The sequence below is a fragment of the Brachypodium distachyon genome, chromosome 4, assembly GCF_000005505.3.
Source record: "Brachypodium distachyon strain Bd21 chromosome 4, Brachypodium_distachyon_v3.0, whole genome shotgun sequence".
NCBI classification, from domain to species: domain Eukaryota; kingdom Viridiplantae; phylum Streptophyta; class Magnoliopsida; order Poales; family Poaceae; genus Brachypodium; species Brachypodium distachyon.
Window position 1 is genome coordinate 126,913 of NC_016134.3, and position 20,810 is coordinate 147,722.

At 45.0% G+C, this 20,810-nt stretch overlaps 3 protein-coding genes, 1 long non-coding RNA gene and 1 pseudogene across 6 annotated transcripts; 3 read left to right on the plus strand and 2 right to left on the minus strand.

Moving 5' to 3' along the window:
• Nucleotides 1–1,831: 1,831 nt before the first annotated feature.
• On the plus strand, nt 1,832–5,079 carry LOC104584823 (annotated as a pseudogene).
• A 186-nt stretch (nt 5,080–5,265) lies between these two features.
• On the plus strand, nt 5,266–6,037 carry LOC104584338 (oleosin Zm-II-like). Its single transcript, XM_010238652.3, has one exon. It carries the CDS (start codon nt 5,355–5,357, stop codon nt 5,814–5,816), a length of 462 nt encoding a protein of 153 aa, XP_010236954.1. The 5' UTR covers nt 5,266–5,354; the 3' UTR covers nt 5,817–6,037.
• LOC100821646 (carotenoid 9,10(9',10')-cleavage dioxygenase) lies at nt 5,912–11,761 on the minus strand. Its single transcript, XM_003577265.4, has 14 exons — nt 11,347–11,761; nt 10,033–10,103; nt 9,725–9,739; nt 9,222–9,333; nt 8,728–8,827; nt 8,556–8,618; nt 8,078–8,188; nt 7,814–7,998; nt 7,468–7,606; nt 7,210–7,327; nt 7,035–7,136; nt 6,625–6,876; nt 6,369–6,480; nt 5,912–6,211 (listed from the first exon to the last, which is right to left on the minus strand). The coding sequence occupies exons 1-14, from the start codon at nt 11,578–11,580 to the stop codon at nt 6,182–6,184; spliced, it is 1,644 nt and encodes a 547-aa protein (XP_003577313.1). The 5' UTR covers nt 11,581–11,761; the 3' UTR covers nt 5,912–6,181.
• A 693-nt stretch (nt 11,762–12,454) lies between these two features.
• Nucleotides 12,455–15,108, plus strand: LOC104584339. Of its 3 annotated transcripts, none has more exons than XR_001408005.2 (4): nt 12,455–12,765; nt 12,833–13,280; nt 13,377–13,455; nt 14,698–15,108. It is a non-coding gene; the product is annotated as an uncharacterized LOC104584339 (long non-coding RNA). The 3 variants fall into 3 exon arrangements; XR_001408006.2 differs by having other exon boundaries at nt 12,456–12,765; nt 12,894–13,280; nt 14,701–15,108; XR_731998.3 differs by having other exon boundaries at nt 12,457–12,765; nt 14,701–15,108.
• Nucleotides 15,109–15,328: 220 nt separating this feature from the next.
• LOC100832496 (carotenoid 9,10(9',10')-cleavage dioxygenase) lies at nt 15,329–20,657 on the minus strand. The gene is made up of 14 exons (XM_003577301.4): nt 20,241–20,657; nt 19,663–19,733; nt 19,238–19,252; nt 18,782–18,893; nt 18,307–18,406; nt 18,134–18,196; nt 17,522–17,632; nt 17,258–17,442; nt 16,906–17,044; nt 16,631–16,748; nt 16,454–16,555; nt 16,050–16,301; nt 15,809–15,920; nt 15,329–15,657 (listed from the first exon to the last, which is right to left on the minus strand). The coding sequence occupies exons 1-14, from the start codon at nt 20,469–20,471 to the stop codon at nt 15,628–15,630; spliced, it is 1,641 nt and encodes a 546-aa protein (XP_003577349.1). The 5' UTR covers nt 20,472–20,657; the 3' UTR covers nt 15,329–15,627.
• Between the last annotated feature and the right edge of the window lie 153 nt (nt 20,658–20,810).

The following is a 20,810-nucleotide window of genomic DNA, read 5'->3' on the forward strand; positions in this document are numbered from 1 at the left end:
AACTGACCTAGTGTATATAGTTGCTCTCTAATCTCTATGCAGTTCACATTGGAAACCCCATGTTCAGTAGGGTTTGCTTTTGTTTTTGCTTTTGTTTCTGTGTTGTGAACTTCCTTTAGTGGAAATGATCCTTCTGTAATTTCGTTATCGATATCCTGGTAATTAATGAAATCTGTTCAAAGCCATTTGGAGAGAGAGAAAATGCATTGGGAACTTTTTAGGGAGGAATAATTGTAGACTGATGTTTTGCTGATGCTTTGCGTGGCGGAGAGAAGAGCAGATCAGAAGGCAGTCAGTTAAACAAGGCAGGCCGAGAGGGGAAAGCAAAAGCATCAACGGAGAGGAAGAGGAGACCAAGGGGTTGGGGAGCAACGTCGTGGCAGCAAAACTTTTTTTAGAACAAATGTGGAATTTGAGCCCGGGGTGGAGTGGGGACGACTCTAATTCTTGTTTCTACCCTTCCTTCTTCTTTCTTTTTCAATAAGCAAAGCAAAATGGATCGTTAATTCTTCTATCAGTCACTCTACGCTATGCTAGCCTCTTCTTCCACATGTGGCTGCCAGCGCTTGTTCTTCCAGGCATTCACAAGGATGAAACCAAATGGTATACGAGCTAAGCCTAAAGAAATATCCTCTCCTCTCCTATTTAATCTTGGCACAGTTCACGATGACTTATGAGAATACATTGCCGAGTGTCTAGCTATATTTCTCGGTTGATTTAGAAATAGTTATTTTCCGGTCCCATCTGATTAATTATGAGAATATTGTACGAATCTCAATGGTTGGATCGTACGGTCATTAGCATCCTCTTATAAATAGTTATTTTTCAGTCGGCTTACGAATATCTTACACCATGTTTTACAGATATATTTTTATTACACAGAACCATAACTTGTATGCTGCCAAGTCTTTTTCTCTCTCTTAATAATAACAGCACAGCTAAACTGGTTTGCATAGCTTCATCCACAAAAACCCATTCCCAGCGTGTAAACCATTTCGGTTATTCCATGTCTACGTGATATATAAAATTGGTTATGTTGGATTCGTAGCTAAGAACTTAATTTTCGTGTTAACAATCATTTCTTCTTCAAATGAGTGCATGACAAATAATTCTCTTCCCCGGGCCGTGGCCCAGCCTGCCCTTGTATCTGGCCCATGTGTTGACAAATTAATGTTCCTTACCGTACCCAGATTTTTTTCCAATCGCACTTTTTTAGGACAATAATCCAGTTTATATTTTTTTATACAGAAATAACCCTTTATAGTTTTTTTTCTCTTTCTTTATTAAACCTTTGACGAGCCGTGTGTGACCTGCGGAAAGAAGTTGCTTTGAGATTCGTAGACCCCCGCAAAAGAGAGTCGATTCTGGATCCGAACCCAAGGACCTAAATTCATTGGAAACCGACATGGATTTGGTCATTGTGTGTATATAATTGGGAGAGATTGGAGGTGGTAGCAATACGTTGGATACGTAGGATGAAGACGGCGTCGACCCACAGATCGACGCTGCTCCAAGGCACGCACCGGCTGGACATCCTCGGCTACAGCGGCGTCCCGGCAACTTCGACGCCGGCGGCTTCTCCTGGGCTCTCCTCTGCCGCTTCGACTTGGGTGGCCCTGACCATCATGTCGACGACCAAGACGAGACCCCGTCCGAAAACAACACAAACGAGGCCATTGCCAGCTCGGAGCAGAGAACAAACCTCCACGGCGACCAAGACGAGGCCAGCTTGGAGGACTAGAAGCCCCGGCGGCGGCGGCAATGCCAGCTCGTGTCCATCTCGCTGGAGCAGAATCATCGGTACCACTACACCGGCCGCGACCTGGTCGCTATGGCCAGCCTCAGGATCGACGAGACCACCGGCACCGGCAAATTCCCCGCCGCCGTCTGGCGGAGCGAGGAGCCCAAAAGCTTCGCCGCCTGGTCCACTGACGGCTCCTGGGAGCTCGCCGTGCCCGACGAGTTCCGGAAGCACGAGTGGCGCTATGTCGACGCCCACGGCTGTTGGGTTTGCCCAAATCACGAAGACGCACACAATCGGGAGGCATCTGTCGTGCATTTCTTTTTATTTCTTTTTATATCTCAAATCCCACGACCTTGTTAACCTACGGCTATGCCCGTGTATATATATACACGGCCAACACCTAACACACAGGGACTAGTACTCACACGTAGGTAACTCCAATCCTAATAACACAAGGACTCCAACACGTAGGCTAGCCTAACAAAGAAACTAACCTGATTGCAACTCACAAACTCACCTAATCCTAGTAGAACTCAAACTCAAGATTAATTATAACAATCTCCCTCTAATCTTGAAGTTGTTGTCTTCAACGCTCTCCCTGATCTTGGCTCTCTTCAGTTTCACGACTAGTCGACTCAACTCAATGCATGATCCGGACTACCAGCCCACGCGGACACATCTCGCGTGATACGTGCAGATTAGACACACCATTAATCTCACGCAGGAACTCAACTAAACTGGTCATGGTCCCACTACATGCCAAGTTTGATCTTCTCGCCGAGACACGGAGATGACCACATGCCACCTTGTGTGCACGCACGTCGATCTCTTGCTCCGATGACACACCATACTGGACAACCTTCGACCGTGACATGCTTCTACTGCAACAGAGCCTCACACCGACGAGCACTTGGACACAACCACGACTCACAGACGCTGACGCTAAAACACATAACTCCTCAACGAGCTTGCCGACAACAATTTTCCCTAATGCCGAGTACTTTCCGGCGATCAGTATTATGATGTCCCGTTACTAGAAGATCGGCCCACCGCGATGACAACTCGATCCAATCCAATCCACGCTACTCCGTTGCACAACCGCAGATCGCCCGCTTTGATCTGTAGACACCACTCCGCCCATTGACCGCTTCGATCCGCAGACGCCGCTCCGCCACGGTTGCCCGTCCTGAGGCGCTAGCACATCACCTCCCCGGGGCAAGCGCGTCTTCAAATCTTGGACCTCGCTCTGATACCAAATGTTGGATTTGCCCAAAGATCAGTCATATGAAGACGCACACGATCGAGAATTTATTTAGCCAGAGGCACCTGTCGTGCCTCTCTTTTTATTTCTTCTCAATATCTCAAATCCCACGACGTTGTTACAACCTACGGCTATGCCTGCGTATATATATACACGGCCAACACCTAAACACACACGAACTAGTACTCACATGTGGATAACTCCAATCCTAATAACACAAGGACTCCAACACTCAGGCTAGCTTAACAAAGAAACTAACCTGATTGCAACTCACAAACTCACCTAATCCTGGTAGAACTCAAACTCAAAGATTAATTCTAACAACGGCGACCGGCTCACCATCCACTGCACCGTCCAAGTCCTCAAGGAGGAAACCGAGAAGGACGGCTCCCGTGCCGCCGCCACCAGCAGGAACTGCTTCGTCTCCGTGCCGCCGGCGCCGACCGTCTCCAAAGACGTGCACAGGATCCTCAAGGACACCCAGCTGTGGCCGCCCGACGTGACGTTCGACGTCGGCGGGTCCGAGATCCCGGCGCACAAGCTCGTGCTCGCCATGCGGTCGCCGGTGTTCGCCGCCCAGTTCCTCCGCGGCGACATGAAGGACCGGAGCACGCGGCGCCTGAGGATCACCCATGGTGCTGGTGGCGGCGACGACGATGCGATCAGCGTCACCGCCTTGAAATCCACGCTCTACTTCATCTACACCGACAAGCAGCCCGGGATCCTGAGAGGGAAGCGCAAGGTGGCCATGGCGCAGGAGCTGCTGCTGGTGGCGGACCTCTACGACCTGGAGCGGCTGAGGCTCATGTGCGAGAAGACGCTCTCCGAGAGCCTCGCAACGTCATGCCGACGCTGATGCTGGTGCACCAGCGGCACAGCTGCCGGCAGCTAGAGGACCGCTGCATCGACTTCATCGCCTCCGACCCCGACGTGTACGCCGCCGTCAAGGCCACCAAGGAGTACAAGGAGCTCCGCAGCAGCGCCTCCAGCTGTTTCGTAAACGAGATGATGGAAAAGATCGCAGAGCGTGCAGTTGCAATGGCGGCAACCAGCTCTTCTTCGTCTTCCTCCGGTAGCAGCAGCATCAAGATGACGAGGAGTAGCGTGTCGAGGTCGAGTTACAACCCGGCGGCGAGCATGAGTTCCGGATCGGTAACCTGAGCGCCGTGAGGAAGAGGTATGGCGTGGGCAGGGGGGTCCGGTCGGGGAGATTCCATGTCGGAGGCTACGATTGGGCCATCAATGTGTACCCATCGGGATTGAGATGCACGGAGACAGAGGAGGAGCACATTGGCGTCTTCCTCTGGCTCTTCCACCCCCGCTGCTGGCAGCGTCGTCCAAGCATCGGCCGTCTTCACCATCCGTGACCCCGACGACGGCGAGGATGACTTCTATCGGGAACTCGCCCCCTACGATTATGCTGTCGTCAAGGACTCGGATGGGTTCCCAAAGTTGGACTTGCGTGGGTTCCCAGAGTTCATCACGGTGGCCTGGGCAAATTCATACTACCTGGGACACGACGGCTCCCTCACCCTGCACTGTGAGATCCATGTCACCACGGAGTCCAGCTACACCACCGCCGCCAGAGCCGCCATTGTCGACGACGTGCCTCCATCCAACATGGCCTGGCATCTCGAGCAGCTGCTGGAGACCGAGCAAGGCTGCGACGTGACGTTTCTGGTCCAACAAGAGGAGATCCGCGCGCACCGGATCATCATCGCCGCCCGCTCGCCGGAGCTACATGAGATGGCCGTGGCGGCGGATCACGCCGTGAGGATCGATGGCATGACGGCCTGGGCTTTCAAGGCCATGCTCCACTTCATCTACACCGACGAGCTGCCGCCTGACGGCGTGATCGCCGAGGAGATGCTGGCGGCGGCGTGCCGGTTCCGGCTGGAGAGGATGAAGCGGCTGTGCGAGAACCTCCTGGCGGAGCATGTGACGACGGTGTCGATGGCGCGGCTGCCCGGAGCTGGAAGAGTACTGCGTCGCATACATGTCGTTGCCGCATGTCGCCAAGGATGTCACGGCAGCCTGCCTAAGCCTCTTCCTGAATGGACGATCGAGCGACTAGCTAGCAGCTTAATTAGGACTAGGCTGTATATACTTACTGTATGATATGATTGCCTGCAAGTTTCAGGAGTTACTCCTATAAAGATTAAAGAGAGGAATTTTACTAATTCAGCAGGTGATGAGATCATGAGATATGCGCGCTGCATGCAGCTTATTACGTGTCTATTGCGGCGCACCACGTGCCACTGCCGCTTCCATACGTGTCAGTCAATTCATCCAACGCCATAAAAAACACAGCTTTCCCATCTTCTTCTTCCACCTGCGGCTGCACAGCTTATGGCGGACAGTGGCGCCCAGCAGCAGCAACACACGACCGGCAGCCACGGTGAAGGACCACCGGCGCTCGCCGTGCCGGCGCTCCTGGCACTTGCAAGCGGCCTGGCCGTCCTCTCAGGCACGGCCTTGGCCGCCTCCGTCGTGGGGCTGGCCGTGGCCACGCCGCTGTTCGTGCTCTTTAGCCCGGTGCTCGTCCCGGGGGCACTGATGGCGGCGCTGATTGGCACCGGCATGGCGGCGACAGGCGCGCTGGCCCTCGGGGCGCTGGCGTTGCTGTCGCCGCTGGTGAAGGCGGCAAGGAAGGCCGCGGCGAGCCCGCCCGACTACGTGGCGGAAGGGAAGCGGCGGGTGGCAGAGGTGGTGGGGCCCACGACGGCGCACGTGGAGGCCGGCCAGGCCATGAAAACGGTGGAGCGAGGGCCGCCAAGCCGATGGCCATATGTGCCACAACACAGGCCTTAAGCTCTATGCTGCTTTTAGAATTGTTGTTATGTCTGTTCTAGCTAGTCAGTGCTGTAATAATAATCATGGCATGGAACCTGTCACCAAATGAAGCATATGCAAGCAATCTTTTCATTCTTCCTTTGCTGGAAATATGAATATTCTGTGGGTAGTAGATTAATTCCAAATCCATCTGGATGTTTATCAGACTGGTCTGATAAAATGTACTGTGCTTGCATATATGTACATCTCCTTCTACGTAGCAATTCATTCGTTGTACAGATATATTTGAGGGCATATACCAATTTACCTCCTATATATGTCATTTGCTTTATTGTTTTTCCAACGTGTGTAGGCAGAATATGCAGATCCAGTACGTTCTGGGTTCACTCCTCTGCTTGTCGTCCAAGTTGTTCCTGTCAAAACAAACCAGATTATTATTTTCTCGTTTCTCAAAAACCAGCTAAGTTACAACAACGAATTGTCAACTGCAAATGGTACCTAACAGCTAAATTTTATATAACTCAAGCTTGATCACAAAAAGAAGATAGTGGTAACATTTTATTATATTACCTCATTGACAAAGAAGGCATGGAATCCGTAAGGAACCCGGTTTGGCAGCTCGACAACTGCTACTGGATCAGGAGACATTGTCTTGGCGTCGATCACATTGACTTCAGATTTCCTGCATCCACAACATAAGAGATGACAAATTAAAGCTCCAAATTTGGTCAGAATCAGAGCAACTTATGGAACTTACTAAGCAGTTAAAGCATGCACCAGGCCACCAGCAGAGGGTTATGCAGAAAAAGAAGGAAAGGAAGAGTACCCCGTGTTCTCATCATGGACGAAAAATATCAGATACCCATCATCTTCTTCTCCAGAGACACCTGGCTTCTTGGGCACAAAAACTGCCTCTGAACCGTACCTGCCAGGTCCCAGGTCATATATGCCTGTCACGTTTCCCCCAACTTCAAGCTGCTTCTTGCCACTTTCTGGTTCAGCGTGTAGGTCAAACTTTATGATGCCAGTCACCTTTGCTATGCTGTCGAGCATGGTGCAGTACACGTACCGCTGCTTTCTGCATTCAACAGAAGTAACAGATCAGGGAGATTTGATAGCTTCAGGACAAAATCTTACTCTCTAAATGAACGCGGTTTCTCAATGATGCTAAGTTGATAGTTCTTAAGAAGAGGAACTTTGAAGTTGAAGGTTCAAACCTCCAGCAAAATTCAGTACCTGCCAGTATAGCTCTCGTTAATTCGAGGAAAGTCTACGGCGGAGACAGACAGTTGCTTCTGTGAAGCAGCACCAGTTTTCATGTTGAATCGCATCTCGTACCTAAAAATAATAACATTAGGCCGAGCATTGGATTGTATGGAATTAGAATAAAGTTGAGATTGTAGGTATATACAGCTCGTTCCCAAAGTTCTCAAGCTTCTCGTTCTGGTGACCATTCACCTTGTCCAAATCTGGATTCTCGAGGCGGCAGGTAATTAGAATAACTTCATCGCCCTCTTCCCAAGCATTAGCTGTGACAGGAGATACTTCTTGTGATTAGGTCACTAAGATTAGTATGAAATGAAATACTGATGATTAGATCGTGTCCGTGTAATGTATGGATTGCAACAATCAGATGACATACTTCAACAGAAGGTTACGGATGGCATACCATTGTGGAAAATGAAGCAATTGGGGAGTTCAAACCATCTGATATTTTTCTCATCCTTTTCATACCGTTGGAGTATACCGAAACGAGCTTTCTTTGTAGGATCAAACTTGTAGATGAATTCACCATTCTTCACCATTTCCTTTATACAAGAATCCCAAACAACAAGATTAGATTACGACACAGAGATTGAACCCTTTATCAACTAATGCAAACATGTGCCTATCTCATGCAACTGTGAAGCAAATGTTGACTAGGTCATCCTTCAACAGCAGAAAAACAAATGTACAAAGGCATTTATCATTCATGACATTGCCTGTCAACCTGAAATGCATGAAACATCATGTACCTTTGGTCGAAACAACAAAGGCAGGTCCATGAATATGGAATAGTTCTCTGTGATGGCAAAGTCATGCATCATTACGGATTCTGGTATTGTAATTGGCACAGGATCAAGCATAACTCCATCCTTGGTTATGACCCGGTATGTACAATAAGGAGGTTCATGTGAGTACCCAAAGGTGAACATTTCATCTGAAAGAAGGAAAACTACATCGTTTAACCCAATTGTCCTAAAAGAAATTAAGAAATAGAACACATTACCCTAATATACCTGTAAATGGATCAACCTTTGGATGAGCAGTGAAAGAATGTTTCAACCTTTTGTCATAATCCAACAACCCAAGAGTTTGCAGGTCACCATCTTCAAGGACCTTAACAACGTCTGAAAACAAAATAGAAACTCATGTTAACAGTTGCATACCTATTGTCCTGGATGTGGGATTTGTGGATGACAACAAGTTGCAACAAGCTGTAATAATTTACAATCGTACATGTAGAATTTACTGGGACAAAACATGATATGCAATAATTACTTAGAACATAGTATTTTATAATGGTCTCGATGAATGAATTAATTTAGCTTTTTTTACATGAGACAGGTATGTTTCTGCTCTATTCTGGGAAATATAAAGGTTTCATAGCAACTCAAAGAATTAGCTGCCCACGCAACCACGCTTAAGGCCCCTATTTCGAATGGCATACACACATGCACATAGAAAAAGAATTGTGCAAACAGGCTGAGGACTTACAAGGTTTATCTGCTTCCGACAGGGCCATGAGTTTGCCATGATGGTATACAAGTGCAGTATTAGCTGGAAGAGAAGGAAATGGATCAATAAAATAAATGGTACTACAATAAAACTGCCATGAAAAGATATGTAGATGTATATCATATAGTGTCTGCATAAGGGAAAGAAGTACCTGTCCCGATTCCATAAGTAGCATCCAAAACTTTAAGCTTTTTCCTAAGTTCTTGCATTTGGACCATGAACAATCCAAAAAAGCCTTTCAGGTCTCCAATCTGTAAAAGTTGGAAAAAAGATCACTTGGATGCACCACTGATTTTCAGATATAGCTACGAGGCCATCACTAAACCTTCCAGTGGGCAGGGAAAGTTATAGCTACGAGGCCATCACTAATACTTAGTGTTAATGTTGTAAACCTACATGCGAGCACAGGTAGATTTGCGAGCACTAAAAGCATACTGAAGAAAATTAGGTTGGGCATAAGATTGGCTATGCCATTAAGAACTAATCTGATCAGAGAGCTTCCCCAAACAAAAATGATGGGATTAAGTCAGAGGTATGCGTGGTATATATTAGATCTTAATTAACTGGGAAGAAAAATCCCAAGCATCAATAGGAAAAACAGAGCTAAAAACATATTCAAGTTTTTGGATCAAATAAGAAACTTACCTTCATAAACTTTGCTCCCCCAAAATACTCTTCTTGCTTGAGGCGAGAAGTTTTCACGTATCTTGATACATATGTAGCTTTCCCATCTTTAATACGCATTGCATGGATCATTCTGTCAGAAACAATGTAGAGGTTGATGTAAAAGTGAACCATACTATAGCATATTTGCAGCTAAGATCATTTTCTGCAGATACCCAAAAAAGTTCGAAACGTAGATGAAAACTTGATTTTGTATCAAAAAGCTTGAGCTAGTATTGCAATCTTGATTTAGAGATAATAATGCTGAAGTTTGTGTTAGACCGTCGTCTGTAGCGTGGCAAATGTGGCCATCGAACAGAAAAATAAGTGGTACGGAAAAAAGTTCTTAAAAAGTACACTTCTTTCTATATAAAGCCGGGCGAATGCCTTTTCTCTAAAAAACAGTTCTTAAAACAGGACAAAATGAATGTACAACACTAAGCTAGATCTGCAGTATTCCAAACAGAAGAGATTGCATCACATACCCATCTCCGTCAAACCTGCAAAACAGAAAAGCAAAATAAAAAATTAATTAAAAAATGATGCTACATTATTGGAAGCAAAAGATGTGACGATGAGCACTTGATTTACAAAAAAATTCAGTACGACTACTACAGTTAAATTGTGTGCATCAAAGTAGATGTGGATAACTGTAGTCCCTCTGTTGAATGAGGATAACAGTCGGTGTTTATGCCCTTAGGACCACATAGGGATGTTGACGAGTTTGCTGGGAACTGGTGAAGACCAGAATCATGTCTATATGACAAAGGTAAATTTCATCAAGAGTCAATACCAGTGATAGCCTGCAACAGGGACAAACTTGGGATTAGGGCCCACCCTGACAAACTCTCCATTCAAGCACTCCTGTAGATAGCAAAAAAGGAACACTATAAAAAAAGGGCAGCCCGGTGCACGTCAAAAAAGGAACACTATGAGGAAAAGAAAAAGGATAATCTAGCAGGGGCTGCAAGAATTCGTAAGAAAAAAAGAGAAATTCTTGAAGGAAGTGATGAATAACCAGTTCCTCGAAGGATAGTGTATTTTATTATTTTTGCAAATTAGCATATAGGTTGTTCTTATAGAATGCTGGAAACAGATGTAATTTGCACCTAAAAGAAGTTTGATCAAAAGGCCAGATCCTGGCCTACCAGACATAGGTTGAATGAGCCAGTGAAGATAAAGAGTAATGAATAAGAGAACAAAGTATACGATATTTTGGCCACAACAAAAAATGTAAATATACTAGCAGACAGAGATAAGGACATAAGGTAAGACTAAAAGATATTTTGGTCACAATAAAAAATATAAATATGCATGCAGACACGTTGGTAGCTATCCTAGTATTTCAATTTTCACAATGGGCCGAGGTAAACAATAGTTTCCCCAATAATGAGGTAAACAAGTTGTAGCTTGAGTTATTCTAGAGATCCCAGAGAAGACCGTGATAATTCCTTGTGATGGTGGCACCATATATCCATATTATTACACAGAGACTATTTTGTGACTTCCTTGATTCCTTCGAGAGATGAAACGAGGAAAAGCAATAACAATAATCAGGATGCAAAAAGATACTAGGAGGGGAGAAAAAGAGGGATAAAAGGTGAGCAGTACTAATCAGCAATGTCCTGTAAATAAAACCAAGGTTTTTGACATGCAAGGGAGAAGGAAAGGTTCTCCTCCTATTCATCCAGGACGACAGACTGAACTTTTTTAAACGCACATATTTGCCGGGTAGTAGTAAAATACTGTAGTAACAAGGTGTCATGCCAAGAGGCATTAATTTGAGGTATCTACTCCTGGGGTTGACTAGAAAGGTGTATTTGTCGACTCCTGACTTGCTGAGCAAAATATTTTTAATTCCAATCTTCCACGGTTGACTAACGATGTTAGTGTTTGGTAGTATCATCTCAAGTTGTGCACTGGATGGAGGGTTTGGACTTTGGAACTCCGAATTCAGATAAGGGTTTACAGAGAAGCCATAGAATTTCGGTTTACAGTTGAGCACCGTGAAACAAAAATCATCTATTTTTTGACGGCAGAAACGTGAGAGTAGCAGAGATTAGATTAGCAGAGAGAAGGGGAAGGACAAGGGGGTTGCAGTGCAGACCGGGAGGTGTCCCCGGACGGGGAGGTCGGGCGCCGGCGGGGTCTCGTCGACGACGGGGGCGAAGTTGCCGGAGAGCCAGTGGAGCGGCTGGGTCTTGTCATGGCCGAGGCGGACGGCGAGGCGCTCCAGCAGGTCCACCGCCCACGAGGCCACCCCCTTGCGCGGCCTAGGCGCCGGCGCCACCACCAGGCTCTTGGGGATATCCTCCGCTGCCGCCGCCGCCGCTTCTCCCATGGCCGCCCTCCTCTTCGCGCGCTATCGAAATTGTTGGTTTGGCGGGGCGGGGGGATCTGGTATGGGAGGCTGGGCGGAGATGCTCAACGCATTTGGTCTTGGCAGTTTCGTATGAGCCACCCACATCCACACCGGACGACAGGACAGGAGAGGAGAGACGGCAGCAGCAAGAGCAATGGTGTGTGTGTGGCAGTGACAGATACAGCAACGCAGCGCCTGGTTTTGGTGACATCCACATCTTTTACACCTGGCCTGAAATTCATCGTCTACGATGTCACTGATTTAGTACAAAATTACAAATTACACATGTACTACTAAGTCAGCTACGTTTATTATGGATAGGAGGAATTAGCTGTTTATCGAGTAGAAATGTGCACAATCTGCTGACTTGCGTAGCGGGCCGAAACTGCTTAAACAGTAAGATTTGATAGCGTGTGGTTTTGGTGAGTAGTGTAGTCAGTTGATCCACACACCTTTCACAGTTTACACTAGGCACCGTCCAGATTAACCGTTTTCAGTGGAAATCGTAATTTTTGACATTCGAAACCCGACAGGCACCATGATATATCATGCTTAAGAATAATTAAGAAGAAGAAATAGGCGGCAGAGCACTCATGCTGGTGGACGTACGCAGCCAATTAACATGAATTGAGGGAAAAGATGAAGCAATCTTTTATTTCTTCCTTTTGCTGGAAACATGAATGTTCTGTGGGCAGTAGACTAGTTCCAAATCCATCTGGATATTTATCAGACCAGAATATTACATATAAAATGTACGTGTATTCTAAGTGGGGAACGTGCCCCACCTCGCCTTACACAACGGCGCGCTTTGAGATTGGTGAAAACTGAATCGTGCGACCCAGGCTCCGCCCGTGTTCCCTGCCCCCGATCCTCTCTCATCCCCATCTTTTCCTTTCTTCTTCATTCCGCCGACGCCACCAGCCCCAACTCAGATCCCGGTCAACTCCCTCCCTCCCCACGGGCCACGGCTACCGTCCGGCTCGCCGCTCCTCTCTCACTTCCACCGCCGCTGCACCATTCCCCTGCATCCAGCGTCGCTGCTTTGCCCGTTGGTCCCCCTATCCCCCAGATCAAGCGCACAGCAACAGCAGGGAGAGGACGGCAGTGGGGGAGTGGCGCGAGAGCAAGACGAGGTGGACCGCCGCCATCTCCGCCCCTTCGCAAGTACGTCTCTTCGTCGCCTCACTGTCCAACCCCTCCTCCTCCTCATGCCTCGACGCCGTCCGTGCAGATCCCCACGAGACATCTCCCTCTCTTCTACTTGCCTCCAGCGTCTCATGTGAACTCCTCAGGCCCGCCACGGCTGTGCCGCAATCCACAGCGCGTAAAGGTCAAGGACTGGCGGTCGGCGCCTCCTCGTCTTGGCAGCCGTCTTCGCCGTGATGGATGCCTCTGGGTCAGCCAAGGCCCTCTAGTCTGCACTGCAGCACCAACAGATGTGTTCCCTCCTCATCTGCAGCCTCCCCTATGTATCTGTGACCTGACCGTGATTTTGATTTTGTCCCCCCATGTGCCTTGCTGAATCTGTACCTTCCATGAAAATTAAGTATTTCACGATGCATGTGCTCACCAGGAGGAAGGAGAAGAAGAGGGGTGACAACATGGCACTCATATTCGCTGGCCTTCAAGCTTTTGTGGACGACACTACTACGTTGCTTGCTGATTGCGTATCGGTGAATGTACATATATGTCTACCCTATTTATAGTCTATTCTTCTCAAAGGAAACAAAACGAGAAGTCTGATTGGAGATATCACCGTGTTGTGTGGTCACCAGGTTCTCTTGATTTGCGAAAGCTAGGCCCCGTTGTTGTCCATGACAAGCCATTTTACTGTGAAATCGTCATAATGTCAAGGTTAGCTCCCTACCATCTCTCCCATGTTTATTTTGTGTCTACTAGTTTTGATGCAATTCACGCAATGCTCAAATGTTTGATGAATCAGTCTATCCAATTTTTTTCATGAGAAGAACTCCTGATCATGGTAACCTAACCCAAAGAACCTGGTAGCTACTTGCAGAGAATCTGGCAGGTGTTTGGAAAGAACCTGGTAGCTATAGCGGAAAACCTGGTATCTCTATTTTTCAGAAAACCTGGTGTCTATGTAGGAAAACATTGTAGTTGTTTGTGAAGCACTTGGTAGTTGTTTCAAAAGAACCCGGAAATTTTTTGGTAGCTTTACAAGATAGCTTTGCATGTTTATTCATCGTCATATTCTGAACAACTTGGTACTAGTTGTTTGTAAAGAACCTTGTAGGATTTGTAAACAACATGGTAGTTATTTGGACAAAAAGCAGGTAGCTATTTCCGAAAAAACTTGGTAGCTATGCGGAAAGAACATGGCACGTGTATGAAACCCGATAGCTAATTGGAAACAACCCGGTAGTTGTTTAGAAAGAACATGGTAGCTGTTTAGAAAGAACCTGGCAGCTATATGGAAAAACTGGTGGATATATCTGAAAACACGGTAGTTGTTTGTGAAGAAGTTATTTGTAAATTAAGAACTTGTCAATTCGTTTTCTAAATAACCTGGCAATTGTTTGCAAAGAACATGGCAATTGTTTGTAAAAAAATCTGGCAATTTATTTTCTAAATAACCTGGCAATTAATTATTTTGTAGAGAACGTGGCAATTTGTTTCTAATCAACCTGACATTTGTTTGCAAGGAACCTGGCAACTATTTGTGTATAACCTAGCGATTGTTTGGAAAGAACCTGGCAATTTGTTTGTGAAGAATTTGATTCTAATCAACCTGGCAATTTATTACGAACAACATGGCAATTGTTTGTAAAGAACCCAACAATCTGGCAATTGCTTGCAAGGAACCTGGCAACTATTTGTAAATAACCTGGCCGTTGTTTGGAGAGAACCTGGCAAAAAAAATTTGTGAAGAATTTGATTCTAATAAACCTATCTATTTTTTTACAAAGAACCTGGCAATTGTTATAAAGAACGTGGTATTTGTTTATAAAGAACCTGGTAATTGTTTAGAAAGATCCGTGTAGCTGTTTGTATAGTTCATTTCTCTTAGTCTTCCTCTTTTATTGTTATCAATAGTGAGAAATATATGTGTTCATATTCATTTCTCAACATGAGTAGCAGTCGATCAGCGTCGGTTTCAAAGAAGTGATGTTCCTGTCTTGTTGGGTCAAGACAAGCTGGTAGGCAGCAATGGTCGGCCGGTCAATGACTCGGGGAGGTGAATGAGGAGCTAGATCAGCAACCTCGGCAACATACTGTGGTGGATGAAGAAGATTTTCGTGGCAACAAAGAGTTCAAAGAAAATGCGTTTCGTTTGCCTCCACAAAAATGCTCATATGCAAACTTGTAAATTTGGCTCCATGATGTCTGATAAAGTGGTGCTGCAATTTTCAGTTTTAAAGGCTAAATATTTGATGGTTTTAGAAGACGTTGTGCTTATTATAATGTTGTCGTATACATGTGTGTGTGCCTATACGATGTATGAGTCGTCTATTTTTCTTGCTGGAAAAAATTAACTAGTTTTAAAAAGAAATGGATGAGGAAGAGATGCATGCAAGGACCAGAAATGGCCCAGTAAACATTTGTTGTGCACATGCCGTCTCTGCAAGACAAGCCTAACTGCCTAAGCTGGAGCACATGGGCCGTACATGCTACAACCTACGAAGGCTGGCGGAGGCTTTCGCGCGGCAGCATGGCAGGCGCCGCTTGCGAGCCTTACGTGGGGCCACGCCGCTCCTTAGTCAGCTTCTAAAATGTATACTACTCCTCCGTCGAACGAAAGATGTCTCAGCTTTGGCTAAATTTAAATGCATCTATACACTAAGTCATGTTTAGATACATCCAAATTTTGATAAACTTAAGACATCTTTTATTGGACGGATGGAGTACTGTATATATGTACTTGAACGTATGTACATCTCCTTCTACGTAGTACACGTATTTGAGGGCGTATACCAATTTACCTCCTATACAGAACATGCAATTTATTATTTTTTCCAACGTGTGTAGGCAGAATATATATGCATGCAGATCCAGTTCGTTCTGGGTTCACTCCGTTGCTTGTCGTCCCAGTTGTTCCTGTCAAAACAAAAACCAGGTTTATTTACTTTCTCATTTCTCACATACCAACTTACTATTTTCGTTACCAATTGCAAATTGCAAATAGTAGCTACCAATTAAATTTTTATATACGAGCTTGATCGATAAAAAAAACGGAACATTTCATTACCTCGTTAACAAAGAAGGCATGGAATCCGTAAGGAACCCGGTTCGGCAGCTCAACAACTGCTACTGGATCAGCTGACATTGTCTTGGCATCAATCACATTGACTTCAGATTTCCTGCATCCACAACATAAGAAACGACAGATTAAAGCTCCAAATTTGGGTAGAGCAACTTTTTTATGAAACTTCTTAAGCATCGCACCAGCACAGCGCTATGCAGAAAAATAAGAAGGGAATGAAGAGTACCCTGTGTTCTCGTCATGGACGAAGAATATCAGATAGCCATCATCTTCTTCTCCAGAGACACCTGGCTCCTTGGGCACAAAAACTGCCTCTGAACCGTACCTGCCAGGTCCCAGGTCATATATGCCTCTCACGTTCCCCCCAACTTCAAGCTGCTTCTTGCCACTCTCTGCTTCAGCGTGTAGGTCAAACTTTATGATGCCAGTCACCTTCGCTATGCTGTCGAGCACGGTGCAGTACACGTACCGCTGCTTTCTTCATTCAACAGAAGTAACAGATCAGAAAGATTTGATAGCTTCAGGACAAATCTTACTCTCTAAATGAATGCGGGTTCTCAATGGTGCTGAGTTGATAGTGCTTAATAAGAGAAACTTTGAAGTTGAAACCTCCAGCATAAATTTCAGTACCTGCCAGTATAACTCTCGTTAATTCGAGGAAAGTCTACCGCAGAAACGGATAGTTGCTTCTGTGAAGCAGCACCAGTTTTCATGTTGAATCGCATTTCGTACCTAAAATAATGATAACATTAGGCCAAGCATTGGATCGGATGGAATTCAAATAAGGTTGGGATTGCAGGTATATACAGCTCATTCCCGGAGTTCTCAAGCTTGATGCTCTGGTGACCGTTCGCCTTGTCCAAATCTGGATTATTGATGCGGCAGGTAATTAGAATAACTTCTTCACCCTCTTCCCAAGCATTAGCTGTGACAAGTGATACTTCTTGTGATCAGTTCAGTAATACTAGCATGAAATAAAATACTAATAATTAGATTTTCTAATGTACGAATTGCAAATACCTACAAATGACATAAAAAGACTGTACATTGAGACTTCAAGCAGAAGGTTGCAGATGGCATACCATTGTGGAAAATGAAGCAATTGGGGAGTTCAAACCATCTGATGTTTTTCTCATCCTTTTCATACCGCTGGAGTATACCGAAGCGAGCTTTCTTTGTAGGATCAAACTTGTAGATGAATTCACCATTCTTCACCATTTCCTTTATTATAAAAGAATGCCAAACAACAAGACTAGATTATGACAAGGACATCGAACACTTATCAATGGTTAATGCAAACATGTGCCTATCTCATGCAACTGTGAAACAAATGTTGACTAGATCATCCTTCAACAGCGGAAAAAAGAATTTACAGAAGGCATTTATCATTCATGACATTGCCTGTCAATCTGAACCGCATAAAACATCACGCACCTTTGGTCGAAACAATAAAGGCAGGTCCATGAATATGGAATAGTTCTCTGTGATGGCAAAATCATGCATCATTACAGATTCCGGTATTGTAATTGGCACAGGATCAAGCATAACTCCATCCTTGGTGATGACGCGGTATGTACAATAAGGAGGTTCGTGTGAGTACCCAAAGGTGAACATTTCATCTGAAAGAAGGAAAACTGCATCATTTGAACCAATTGTCCCAAAAGAAAGTAAGAAATGGTACAAGTTACCATAATGTACCTGTAAATGGATCGACCTTTGGATGAGCTGTGAAAGGATGTTTCAACCTTTTGTCATAATCCAACAACCCAAGAGTTTGCAGGTCACCATCTTCAAGGACCTTAACAACGTCTGAAAACAAATTAGAAACTCATGTTACACAGTTGCATGCCTATTGTGCTGGGTGTGGGATTTTTGGATGATAACAATTTGCAACAAGCTGTAATAATTTACAATCTATACATGTAGTTGTATGAAATGGGAAAAAATCTAGCATGTAGAATTTACTGGGACAAAACATTAAGATTCCTGTGGCATTGACAGCAATACCCCAGAACATCATTTTATAAAATGAAAAAAGTACCCCAGAACATACTGTGGTAGGTAAAACATATGACATCTTATCTGTGCACACTGCACAACAAAACACGATATGCAATAATTACTTAGAACATATGTTATAATGGTCTCAGTGACTTAATTTATTTAGCACTTCTTTTTACATGAGACAGGGATGTTCCTGCTCTATTCTGGGAAATACAAGCGTTTGATAGTAACGCAAAAAAATACAAAAAGAATGGCATGCAAACATGCATGTAGAAAAAGAATTGTGCTAACAGGCTGAGAACTTACAAGGTTTATCTGCTTCCGAGAGGGCCATGAGTTTGCCATGATGGTATACAAGTGCAGTATTAGCTGGAAGAGAAGGAGACGGATCAACAAAATAAATGGTACTATAAAATGGCCATGAAAATATATGTAGATGTGCATGCCTCATATAGTGTCTGCATAAGGGAAAGAGGTACCTGTCCCGGTTCCATAAGTAGCATCCAAGACATTAAGCTTTTTCCTAAGTTCTTGCATTAGGACCATGAACAATCCAAAAAAGCCTTTCAGATCTCCAATCTGTAAAATTGAGAAAAAAATCAGTTGGATGGACCACTGATTTTTGGATATAGCTGTGAGGCCATCACTAACCTGCCAGGGGCAGGGAAAGTTAGGGTTTAAAATTTGGTATCAATGTGTAAACCTACATGTGAGCACAGGTAGATTTGCAAGCACTAAAAGTATACTGCAGAAAATTAGGTTGGGCATCAGATTAGCTATCCATTAAGAACTAATCTGATCAGAGAAATTCCCAAAGCAAAATGACGATTTAAGTTAGACATATGCACTGTATATATTAGATCTTAATTAACTGGGAAGAAAAGTCGCAAGCACCAGTAGGCAAAACAGAGCTAAAAATGTATTCAAGTTTTTGAATCAAACAAGTAAACTTACCTTCATAAACTTTGCTCCCCCAAAATACTCTTCTTGCTTGAGGCGTGAAGTCTTCACGTATCTTGATATATATGTAGCTTTCCCATCTTTGATACGCATTGCATGGATCATTCTGTAAACAACAATGTAGAGGTCGATGTAACTGTGAAGCGTACTATAGCATATATGCAGCTAAGATCATCTGCCGATCCCCAAAAAAGTTTGAAACGCAGATCAAAGATTGACTTTTTATAAAAATTGTTGAGTTATACTATTGCAAACATGAATTCGAGACATTAAAATTTAGAAAAAGCTGAAGCATATGTAAACCGTCATCTGCAGCATGGCAAATGAGGCCATGAAAGAGTAACATAAGTGGTCTGGCACGGAAAACTGTTCTGGAAACAGGACAAAATGAATGTACAGCAATAAACCTAGATCTGTAGTATTCAAAATGTAAGAGATTGTATCACATACCCATCTCCATCAAACCTGCAAAACGAAAACACAAAATAACAAATAGATTAGAAATTTGATGCTTAATAAGGAAAAGATGTGACGATGAGAACTTGCGTTACAAAAAAAAACATATATTGTGTGCACATATATGTGTAAATCATCAAAGCAGATATGAATTGCTGTAGTAACATTATTGAATGAAGATAACAGCCTGGTTTTTATGCCCTTAGGAGCACAGTGATATTTGAGATCTTGCTGGGAACTGGTGCATGACCAGAATCATGTACTCCCTCCGTCACATATTTAAGTATCTCAAATTTGTCCAAATATGGATGTATCTATGCTTAAAAAGCGTCTAGATACATGTAATATTTCGACACTTGATATGAGATGGAGGGAGTATAAATGACAAAGGTATATTGTCATGAATTAAGAGTCAGTACCAATGATACCCTGCAACAGGGACAAACTTGGGATTAGACCCCACCCTGACAAACTCGCCATTCAAGCACTCCTGTAGACAGCCAAAAAAAAGGAACGGTATGAGAAAAGGAGAGGATACGTAGCAAGCGAAGTTTTTGAAGGAACTGTGGAATAACCAGTTTCTCGAAGAAAAGTGTATGCCATTATTTTTCAGCAAATTAGCATAGAGGAGAATGCTGGAAACAAATGTAATATGCTTCTAGTAAGAGTCAACTCCAATGTTTATTTTTTTTTTGTCTGTCTGTTAAGAAAATGACTCTAATCTGAGGTAGAATCAACAAGGAGTCAATGAACAAGAGAGCTGGAGTGAGAGGATTTTGTGAGGAAGAAGCTGGGGGCTTTGGGACTTGCCCCATCCCCTTTCCTTTTCTTTCTTTTTAATTTCTTTGATGTCTCCCATTGACATCCCTCTGACATTTACAAATTAACAACGAGTAGTCCTAAACATCGACACGTAATCGCTAAACCTCCAACATCCGAGATTAAATTAGCAGAGAGACGATGATATGGGAAGGAAAAGGGTTTGCATTGCAGATACCGGGAGGTGTCCCCGGACGGGGAGGTCGTGCGCCGGCGGCGTCTCGTCTGTGACGGGGGCGAAGTTGCCGGAGAGCCAGTAGAGCGGCCTGGTCTTGTCGTGGGCGAGGCGGACGGCGACGCGCTCCAGCAGGTCCACCGCCCACGACGCCACCCCCTTGCGCGGCCGCGGCGCCGGCGCCACCACCACGCCCCTCCTCTTCGGGACATCCTCCGCCGCCGATTCTCCCATGGCCGCCCTCCTCTAATTTGCGGCTGAAATTGTTTGTTTGTTGCCGCGCTCTTGGGGATCTGGTACTGGAGATGCTCAGCTCAGAGCATTTGGTTTTGGTTGTTTCGTATGGAAGAGACGGGCGGCAACAATAGCAATGGTGGTGTGTTTCGTGTGGCAGCGACAGATGCTGCAGCAACACGGCGTCTGGTTTTGGTGACTAGTGTGGAGTTCCGTTTGATGCACATCTTCTGGCACCTGACCTGGAATTCGTCGCCCAAAATTAACTGTTTTGCAGTAGAAATCTGAAACCTCCGATACTAGTGCACGAAAGCGTGTGGTTTTGGTCAGTAGTGGAGT